At 45.3% G+C, this 10605-nt stretch overlaps 2 protein-coding genes and 1 long non-coding RNA gene across 5 annotated transcripts in view; 2 read left to right on the top strand and 1 right to left on the bottom strand.

The window, feature by feature from the left end:
• LOC109530971 (uncharacterized) overlaps positions 1 to 2092 on the bottom strand; it is a 6141-nt gene extending 4049 nt beyond the window's left edge. Inside the window, exons 1-2 of the long non-coding RNA XR_002171096.1 lie at positions 1681 to 2092; positions 1217 to 1571 (exon numbers count right to left, since the gene is read on the bottom strand). This is a non-coding gene — a long non-coding RNA (uncharacterized LOC109530971). The remainder of the gene's footprint in view (positions 1 to 1216; positions 1572 to 1680) is intronic.
• Positions 1 to 5636, top strand: part of afg1lb (AFG1 like ATPase b) — a 23051-nt gene extending 17415 nt beyond the window's left edge. For all 3 annotated transcript variants that reach the window (XM_019894938.1, XM_019894937.1, XM_019894939.1), the window contains 6 exons: positions 2104 to 2186; positions 3129 to 3199; positions 3552 to 3652; positions 4630 to 4770; positions 5179 to 5286; positions 5423 to 5636. In XM_019894938.1, the coding sequence (XP_019750497.1) occupies positions 2104 to 2186; positions 3129 to 3199; positions 3552 to 3652; positions 4630 to 4770; positions 5179 to 5286; positions 5423 to 5563 (645 nt within the window). In that variant the 3' untranslated portion in view covers positions 5564 to 5636. The remainder of the gene's footprint in view (positions 1 to 2103; positions 2187 to 3128; positions 3200 to 3551; positions 3653 to 4629; positions 4771 to 5178; positions 5287 to 5422) is intronic.
• Positions 5637 to 8173: 2537 nt separating this feature from the next.
• The window catches only part of LOC109530965 (forkhead box protein O3-like), a 52864-nt gene continuing 50432 nt past the window's right edge, over positions 8174 to 10605 (top strand). Inside the window, exon 1 of the mRNA XM_019894936.1 lies at positions 8174 to 9399. Within this exon, the coding sequence (XP_019750495.1) occupies positions 9038 to 9399 (362 nt within the window). The 5' untranslated portion in view covers positions 8174 to 9037. The remainder of the gene's footprint in view (positions 9400 to 10605) is intronic.

The raw sequence follows: 10605 nt of genomic DNA, 5'->3' as shown, positions 1-10605 counted from the left end.
GGGGGGGGTGTAGTCACCCAAAATAAAAAGCCACTCTGAGAGAAAAAAAAAAAAAAAATTGTAAACGCCTGCCCGGAGCGAGCGGTGGACAGTTGGGACAATGACATGAGAGGAGCTACATGTGTTTGGATGACTTTCTTTCAGTCGGGATTGATTGTCCCCCGTCTGTCAGTTCCCTTCAACGCTGCGACATTCATTTGCGCTCGTGTGGATTCCATAATTTGGCTTTGGGCCTTCAGAATGCCTCGAAGGGCGACAAAACACACAATTTTGTTGAATTTGTTCAAGGAGAAAAATACTTATTTTGTGTGTCCTAAACTACCGTATTTTCCGTACTGTACAGCGCACCTAAAAGCATTCGATTTTCTCAAAAGCTGACAGTGCGCCTTATAATCCGATGTGCCTTCTGTATGGATCAATGTTCTCATTTCTTGGACGTCGTTTTTTAAACGTTTTGTGGCCATTTCAATAAAGCTGTAGTGTATTGCATTGTAGAGACTTTAGCATAGCTCCATCTAGTGGATGCATAACACAAGCGCAGCCACTATTGTAGCTTCTATTCTAAGCGCCCTATAATGTGGTACGCCCTCTATATGAAAACAGTTTTAAAATAGGCCATTCTTTGAAGGTGCGCCTTATGCTCCGAAGCAGCTTATAGTGCGGAAAATACGGGAGTTTGTAATTTAGGTGTTAAAGTATTTCTTTGAAGACAACAAATTTATGCCACCCATTAATCCTCCCCTTGTTTTTGAGGGACTTCCTACCAAAAGGCGCCCCGATTAGTGATCTGTGAAAAAAAAACGACGCCGTGCCTGCCACGTTTGTGGATGAATTTGATCTGGTCCCCACTTAACTTCTTCCGACAACTTGATTAAAATTAGCCAGTGCTGTTGTTTATGGTCAACCGGGCGGTGTGGCCGCTTTCCAAAAGCAAGTCGAATCATGCCGGCGAGGAGACGGCGACGTGTAGGCGGATTGAACGTATCTTGGAGGATGTTTCAAAGCCCTCGAGATGGCTAATCAAGTAATGACCCGCTTGGCCTCGGCCTCATCTGATTATAAATAACCTATGGAATCATCACCGCTGATTGTGTTTCCAGTCCCTCGTTCTTCCCTCGCTGTTATTTGTGCGTCTCTGCCGCTTGTTCATAAAGGGACCCTGAAGACAATAGCGCTCATTCTAATAACGTGGCTTGTGATTGTGACGTCTTCCTACCTTTCCCCTTATTTTCCAGGCGCTGTTTAGCCACTGGCGGGGGTCACGGCAGGTTGATGAAATGACACGTCCCTTTTGTGCGAGCAGGGGCGCCGGGGCGGGGGGCGACTCTGTCAGGTTGTTATTAAGCCCGATTCTGCCAATGGGCTCCGACGCGGATGCGCTGATCAAAAAGTTGACAGCGGGAGAAGAATGGAGTATTTCCGTCCTCTTGCTTTATGATGATTGCTCATTATCCCGCGGCTTTAAGGAGGCCAGTGGCAGAAATCCGCTGATTTCATAATGCCGTCTTTTGAATGCTCCGCCGGTCCGCCCTGATGGCAGTGATGGGACTGATGCGTGATTCTTGTCTTTTCTAGGGGGAAGAATAGCGGAAATGATGATTACAGTTTGCGCTGTCCTCCCTGACATGAATCCTGTTGACATCGTAACAAGCGCATGGGAAAGTTTGAACTGCGCATTACAGGTTGGGCGCTTTGAATAGCAGCGGGAAGAAGACGGCAGACGCGTTCTGTTCTGTTGTTGTTGCTGCTGCAGAATCCATTCCTTCTTTGCTTGTTGTCCATTCGTGCCGTGTTGAGGGAGACGACACACTTTTTTTTCCCACAAATAAGCAAAGAAAAGGGTAAGAGTTGGAGATTTATCATCTGGAGATACAAGAAAAGTGACAGGGATGCATTTTGGACTCTGGTCTGGACAATGTGTGCATTTCAGCTGCAAAGTTGCAATGTTCTGCTCAATACGGTCACATAAGGATGCTGGTTATTCAGTTATGTTTACATCCATGGCCACATATTTTCATAAGCAAGCGACTCACCAGTCAAAACATACACCTCCAATAAATTCATAATACAAAGTGCTTTTTTTTTTTTGTTCCCCCCACACAGGAGTCCTGCCATACTATCTGCCTCGACTCTGGTGTGGACTACAGGAGGCTGCAGGAGACTGGAGCAGGAAAACGCTACTTCCTGTAAGACCCAAGCAACCCTTATTGTAATAATTACTTTTTCTATGCATTCCTATTTTTGCCCTCCACAAGATTTTTTTGTGATATTAAAAAAAATGAGACCAAGATCAATTATTTCCAAACTTTTCTGAATGCAGCCTAGACATTTGAATTGAATCCCTGACCAATTATTTTATATTTTCACTCACGAGAACTGCTGAACTTTATTTGCGGTTAATCAGAGACACTGAGTGGTGACTGGTCTGCATTGATTCCCATTATAAGATATTTTTTTTCATGTGACAGTTATAGGGTGTGCACACTTGTGCAACCATGTCATCTCTGTTGTTTGTTTTTAGTTCCCCTTTAAAAAAAAAAACACTAACAGTCTGTACATGACATTCCAGGTGGAAAACATTTTTGAAATGACGAATCTTACTCTCGTTTGAAAATGTCATTCAAACAAGGGGGTGTAGACTTTTTATAGGCACAGTGCATCGAGCAGAAAGTGACAACAAATGAGGAAGAATTGAGGATGATGAAGTCTCTCTCAACCCGAGAGCCAAAGTGGCGTCAATAGAATGTGACAAAATGGCTGAGCATTAAAAGCTAATTTTCTCTGTTATGAACACACACGCTCTCAAGCGCTCTCCTCTTTTCACTATATGTAAATAGAGTGCATCACTCACCGTTTAATAATGGGCACACACACACAGACACACGCGCGCGCACATGCACACGCCTCATTTGGATGTGCATTCACTGGCTAATGCTTGTTTAGTGTCGAACATCCATTTTTTTTTTTGTACTCAGAGTAAAAAGCTAAGCAGCCTCCTGTTCCACCGCGCTCCTCGCTGCTTATGTTTGATGTTGCCACTTGAGCATTATTAATTTCATATTGCATTAGCTCATCCATTCCCGTGTGTGTGTGTGTGTGTGTGTTTGTGTGTGTGTTTGTGTGTGCAGGACAGGAGAGCCTGGCACAGACGTTGTGTTGGATGCGATGTTTGACGAGCTGGCTTTTACCCAAAATAGCTGTAAGGAGGCTTTGATTTCATTGTTTAAAAAAATTAAAGCAACACAGTAAGTTTTAATTTTACTTAGCTTTTGACATTGACATTTCAACTCAGTTATTAGTCATTTTTAAAAATGTTCACGTTCATGGGATGTCCGCATTTCTGGGATCCTTTTCTGGGGCCTGGGATCACAAAAACTCAAATTTCATACCTTTTTTTTTTTTTTGAAACATGTTGATTGCAATGTCATTTTTTTTTTCCAAGAATTTAAGGTCTGCTTCAGATAACACATCGGAGCCACCACGAGCTCAATATCACAATCAGAAATGAACTAGTAAAGAAATAGCTGACATGGTGAGGTGTGTTTCCATAGTTACCGGTCCGAAGGTGCTCACCGTGCTGGGCAGGGAAGTGATGCTGGAGAAGACCTGTGGCTCTGTCGCAGACTGTACTTTTCACGAGCTGTGTGGCAGAGTAAGTGATGTCATTTGCCTAAAATATATATGTATATACACTGTACATAGTTTACATGGGTGTAGTTAGGTTTAATATTAGAAAGATACAAAAGCTTTATATATTCCTCCTTTTAAAATGCTCTATTTTGTTGTTTTTCATGGAAACAGCGGTGAATGGGCGTCCGTTATTCGCAAATTTTCCACTTTTCGCACACTCTATCCAACGCAAATAGCGGAGGTCCACTGGTATTGTAAGTCTATTTGAGTTGCCGCACCTTTTGTTTTCGGTAAAGTGTCGAAAGTGTTCAAGCACCCGGACAAAGGTTATTTCGCGTTCACATTCGAATGAGATGTTGAGCTGTTTTAAATCCACAAAGTGTGATTCTCCTTTTGTGATTCCATGTTTAGTTTGCTTCCATTTGAACAGAGGCAACAATAAAATGTGGGGTTTTTTTATGCACTTTTGCTTCTATGAAATAGCTTGACAGCACAAAGTAAATGGAACATGGCAAATCTTCCTCTTCAACTGGCAGACAAAACGCACCGAGGTCCCCTTATTGACAAAAATCCTCTCACTCCTCGTCTCAACTGCTCACATAGAGCAAACCTGCTTAATGCCGTGTGTGCTTTCGTTTTCCTTCGGTGGTCTTGTGCCAGCCTTTTCCCCCCCCCCCCCTCCCTTCACTGTCGCCGGCCAATTTTCTGCTCAATGTCAAAAAGCAATTCTATTGATGTTCCGGTGAATAGTTAGGCTGGGTTTTCTGCGCGTTGTGTATCTGTCATTCACTCTCGATGGATGTCTTGCAGCCTTTCTTTTGAGCGGTCGTCTTGAATTGCAAAGCACATTATAAAGATACAACAATAAAGTCCCTTTTTTTTTGCATTGGGTCAGATAAGCACGTTGGATTCATTCTAAATGTTCGTCCTTCAGGTTTGCGCGTCCGACTTGGGCACAAATCCTACCAGGCATCATGTGTGTTGTTTATTTTTTTTCAGTCTCTTGGAGCCAGCGACTATCTGGAGATGGCGCGGCTCTTTGACACGGTGTTCATCCGCCACGTTCCCATGCTGACATTGCGCATGAAGGACCAAGTCAGGCGCTTCACCACCCTCGTCGACAACTTCTATGACAAGAAGGTATTCTGACTGATCAAGCGAGGCTCCAAAAAATGCTCAATGGCATGAAAATCAGCTCTTGTCCCCACCCTGAAATGTTGAAAAGTAATGAAACGTGGGATTTTTGTCTCGAGATACAAGCCGAAAATTAGAGAAATGAGTGCGCTTCAGACGCCCACGTCTTGATGCCGTCCACAAAGTTCACAACGTCCAGTGGCCATCAGTTCACATTGGTTTCCTTGCCGTGGAGGGACATTACCACTTGGTGGCGCTAATAAAGCTTTTTTGCCAATAGACCACACAGAAGAAGAATAAGGACGGACAATACATTGGGCACAGCCAAGTTTTGTGTTTTTATTTTCCATGTTTGCCGGTCAGGCGGAAGGGGGGACATTAATTAATGAATAAATCCGAGTCTGTGTTTGATAGGTGAGAGTGGTGCTACAGGCTGCAGCTCCATTAGAGCAGCTCTTCACCCATACTGGAGGAGATGATGAGCGCGACCAACAGCTCTTGGATGACTTAGGACTGAAGGAGGTGCGATCGCTAAAGTCCACTTGGACACTTTCAGGAGCAAGAAAGCTGCCGAATGTGTTTACAAGCCGCTCTCCTATTTTTTTTCTGTCCATTGCTGTATTCAGAGCATCTCGGTCTGTGTGTTACCTGTGTTCAGGAGGTGGCAGAGCGTCTCACTCTTTTCACGGCTGAGGAGGAGATCTTTGCCTTTCATCGGACTGTTTCCAGGCTCGCGCAGATGCAGACAGACACTTACTGGGTGGAGGGAGATCGCAGCAAAAAACACCTCGACACATAATTTTCGTTCGTGGCTACCTGATCTGTATGTTGCATATAAAAAAATAAATAAATATAAACCTACTGATTTTTAACATCTTAACTGCTTTTTAAAACGTTAGCGACCACCCACGTGACCAATGCAGCACACCACACATCATAATCTCGAATACAATCACAAAGTGTCTGTCGTAGTACCAAGACCGACCAGTAGAGGGCAGCCTGTTACCTCAGAGCATCCAAACTGGGGGGAGAAAAAAAACCCTCAACACACCTCACACAACAGAATGGTCGCTTTTCCCCCACACATTACCAATGTGTTGATTTTTTAGGTTTACCCTTCCTTTAGTTTCAGTAAATAATTCCAGAATTTACAGAACCAGAAAGATCAGTAAACTCCTCAGCGGAAAAGGAGGCGGCCATGTGCAGAGTAGTTATCTGCTGCCCTCTCGTGGACAAAATTGGAAAATAATCCACTGTTTCGTTTTAAGCAGTTGTTTGTCTCGTAAATGAAATCCCCATTCGCTTACTGTGCATTACACTGCCAGCCCAGACAAGGAAATAACTACCACTGCCAAACTACGAAAAAAAAATCCCATACAAATAAACAGTAGCTATGTCACTGGGGGGGGGAAGCATCGTTTTCTCCCCCCTTTTCTCCCTATAGGTGGCAGCAGAAGGCAAGCATTTGCTACAAGGGATGAGTTTCTCCCTCTTCAAAGATGAGGTCATCTTCATGCACCATTCCAGGTTGGACCAGCCTTCTGCCTTCGCCAAAGCACAACAAAGAGAATTCTGCTCCTTTTAGATGCGTTCTACGGGGTAAGTGACCAAACAATCACAACACACAAACAACTGCAAAGGGATGTTGACCAATGCATTAGAGCTGGCATCACCCCCAGAAAAAAAAAAAAAGTTCATTGTGATAAAATGTGTTGGGTGGCAAGTCAGACATAAACATGAGTACCATGGATTAACCCACTTCCATTTCACCTTAGTGTAGGGGGGTCATGTTGTGCTAGATGTCAAGTTGGATCATGACAAGCCGGTATGCTTATGTGCTTACTTGTGTTCATCAACGTGGCCTGGGGTGGAGGGGTCATCTCAGGGGGGAGGTTCATCTCAGGTTTGATACACAGGTTGGAAAAGCACAATCAAAACCTAAAAGATAATGTCATACAATTATGCATAGATGACATATGATTTCGTTTGACCTTTAGCTTAACTGTAAATCCACTATATGCAAGGACTGGATGTGGCCAGTACGTTTGAGTACATGGCCTAGAGTTCTCTGCAGGAGTCAAAGTGCTGCATCAGGTGTTCTCTTTGGTGTGAGATGAAAAAAAAAAAAAAAGCGTCAGACAATGTGTGTGTCTGCTGTAATCCAGCTCGCTCCCAACTGCCTGTGAATTTCCATTCAGCATGTGGCAGCCTAGAAATGCGCTTATTAATAATCCATAGTATCCAGTCATCTTCAAAGTCGCCGCAAGCAGCACGGTGCAGGGACTGAAGTCCATTGCATTTGCATTCACCCCTTTTAAATGTTCATTTTTCTGGTTTATTACAATAATTGAGCATTTGTGGCCATTTTATAGCAAGTTTTTTTTTAATGTTTGCATGGCGGCCCAGCTCAAATTCTGTCGTTTGCCCACAACCTAAATTCTAACCAAACTGCACAAAATGACTGCCTTTGACAAAGCATGCATTTAGATCCAGCTCTTAAATGGATCTCACGCTATGGTCTAGGTGTTCCTAATGTTTTGCCTTGTAGATCACAATAAATCAGGCATCACTTGAAAACATTCTTGACATAAATGTACAATTTTTACGTCATTTACGACAATAAAGATTGAGCAATCTTCTTTTGGTCGTCAAGGTAGGCACCTGGTCATGGTCTCTCCCTCGTGAACGCGCATTCCGGCACAGGTGGAGACGCACTGTGCATGGCGGAGAGACAAAGAAGACCGCTTGTTTTCATCACGTCAAGAGTGAGAAGAAAAAGGAGGAGGAGGAGGACGAGAGACAACCCTCCTTCACTCTCTCTCACACTGGCTACTCATGGAGATGATGTCATCCTTGGGCCAGGTAGACAGAGCTGGAAGGGAGGTAGGCAGGGGTGGGAAGTGGGTGGAGTCTCAGTGCTCCTGCACAGAGTAATGGACAGGTGGTTAAAGATACACTTGGGGTTAAATAGAATAAAGTTATATGTTAGAGTGCTAACGAGCAGTAGACTTACTTGAAAGAATATTGATTTCATATCCCCTCCAGATGGATATGTTGATCATTTACACATCGCAAATCCTCTTAGCTCATCAGCGCAGCATTAATATCACCTGTTCTTTGCAGAGGATAAAGAATAAGACCGTGAGTGCTTGTCTGTCACTTGTGTTGCTGCGCTGTTTGTGTTCAATCCATTGTTGAAAGGGTTTGAGCACATTAGCATAGATGCTAAATAGCATAAAGCTAGCAAACTGAAAGGCGAAGGCATGCGGTTGTTTGCAATACTAGGTGCTATTATTACCTCTTGTTTGATGTTTAGTTTGACAGTAAAATTAAACATACTGTGGAAGGGCTAATGAATAGCATCTGTCCCCTACCGCACTGTCTTTTGTTAAAACACCCTTTAAATACCTTTTTTTTCCTCTGGCTTTCGACTCAACATGAGTTGTTTTAGTATGTTGTTTTATTTAATGTCTTTGTTATTGATTTACAGTAAGTTGTTATCATGCTAATGTCTTTATTCTAGCACACACAAAATTCATACCGGTTTTATCTTACTTTTATATCCCCCCCTCTAAAAAAAAAAGAACAATTTATTATCAAGTACTCAATTAGATTGAAAGTGTTTCATTGAAAAACCAAACCACTTCAACTAAAATAGTTGTTGTCAATGGCGCAGTCAACAACTGGTTCCTGGTAGTTGCAATACATTTAATCCCGATGTGGATGCAAACTTTGACTCGATAGTTACTGTCGATCTCCACTGACATGTTTAGACGTGTCCTGCTCTTGCATTGTCTCTTTAAAAGGCGCAGCCGTGCAGGAACAGGATCCACCAGGGGGGCTGGACCTGGATTGCCGAGCACGCTGGTGGCTGTCTGCGTAATATGCGCGTGTGCATGTGTTGTAGAGAGCACATCGAGATACAGTAGTGTAGTAAACCGGAGTGAGGTGGCAGTCTTGGGAGGAAAGAGAAGGCGATGGCGTGCGCGCGACTTTCTGAGATGTTTTAAAGTCTTGCTTTCTCAAGACACTCGCGGTAATTCATTTCGTCTCGGGTTTGGGACTTGAGTGCTTTTGGTAGTCAGAGTGACGATACGTCGTTCATTCGTGTCCCTCCACGGGCATTTTTTGGATTTTTTTTTTTCCAAGACAGTTTGAAGCGCGCGCGAGCCTTCAGTGGAATAGCAACAAAGAACGGGAGCGCGCATTGATGGGACGCGACTTTGACAGCTCTCCGTGTCGTCTCTCGTAAAGTCGAAAAGTAAAGGCGGACATGATGGCCGAGGCCGCGCTTTCCGACGCCGTGGCCATCGACCCGGACTTCGAGCCCCAGCAGCGGCCGCGCTCCTGCACCTGGCCCCTGCCACGGCCGGACTCGAGCGCCGCCAAGCCGGACGCCCACGACATCATCCCGGAGGAGGAGGACGACGACGAGGAGGGCGCCCACCACCAGCATGCGGCCATCGTCGGCGGCGTCTCCGGCGCGGGGACTGACGACCAGAGCAGCGGCAGCCCGCTGGCCGACGGCGCGCTCTCCTCGCCCGGCCAGGAGAGCGGCGGCTCGCCGCTCTCGGCGCACTCTCCCCCCGCCGCCTCGGGAGCGCTGGCCGCGGGCGGCCTGACCGTGCAGCAAACCCCCAGGAAGGCTTCGTCTCGCCGCAACGCCTGGGGGAACCTGTCCTACGCCGACCTCATCACCAAAGCCATCGAGAGCGCACCGGACAAGAGGCTGACCCTGTCCCAGATCTACGACTGGATGGTCAGGTCCATCCCCTACTTTAAGGACAAAGGAGACAGCAACAGCTCGGCTGGATGGAAGGTAAGAAGAGTCTCTCTCGCGCGCGCATGCACGCACGCCTCAGCCCAGCCCAGTCCCCCCTCCTTCCTCCATCAAAACAAAAACAAAAAAAGCATGTGCCTTGTCAACACGCACGCGAGACCACGGAGCACTTTTACGAGGGTCTGGTTCTCATCATGCCCATTAATTCCGTCACAATTCAGTCGATCACTTGTTTTTGTGCACCATTTGCATCTATTGAAATGTGCCACTTGAGTCACAGCCAACGCGAATACTTGTTGAGTGTGTCACTTCAGCAGTCGCTTACCGAGTGTTCACGGAACGTGGTCGGTGATATGACAATGTACTTTGAACACTAGTTATTTGTTACCGTTTTCAACAGTTCCATTTCAGCAAAAAAATACATTTGCATGCATGTTTGTATATTTGGGGAGTAATAAAGCCAAATCTGAAAATTGACCGCAACATATTGAATCGGAATCTCACGGAATGCACACAACTTGTTACGTACTTATATACAATATGTATATAATATGTATTTACGGTGACCAGTCTAGGGCGCATCAGCTGGACTCCTTTCAAGGACGGCGTTTACGACAGTGGACAGCTTATCAGGTTATCATTATTGGTGCATGAGAGGGTTAATGAATGGATGTATATAAGACGTTCATGAAGGACGTACATTCGATCCCATTTTTCTCCTACAAGCACCTATTATTTAAGGCGAGCCTCTTAAAGTGACGTAGCGATCGGCGCACCCTCACTAGCGAGCTGCTATAATGTATCAAGAGTTATTCATGTCACCTTAAATCTATTCACGCGGTTTCAAGCGCTTGTAGAAATCAAGACTGTTTGCCGCGCAAACGTTCGAGACACCTCCCGCTCGGTGGCGTGACGTGAACGGCTCTCCATTCCCAAATGACGCGGCGTAGGTGTCGCGAATGATCCGGCCGTTGGTGACGTGAACGCAACGCAGGGGTCCTTTTGTTTCTCCCGTTGCGAGCCATGTGCATGAGTAGTCCTCCGAGTGCACGGAGAGACAG

Source organism: Hippocampus comes, unplaced genomic scaffold (assembly GCF_001891065.2).
Source record: "Hippocampus comes isolate QL1 unplaced genomic scaffold, H_comes_QL1_v1.1 scaffold8, whole genome shotgun sequence".
Classification (NCBI taxonomy): domain Eukaryota; kingdom Metazoa; phylum Chordata; class Actinopteri; order Syngnathiformes; family Syngnathidae; genus Hippocampus; species Hippocampus comes.
Note: the sequence above shows the minus strand (reverse complement) of the source record. Positions and strands in the feature narration are given on the sequence as shown.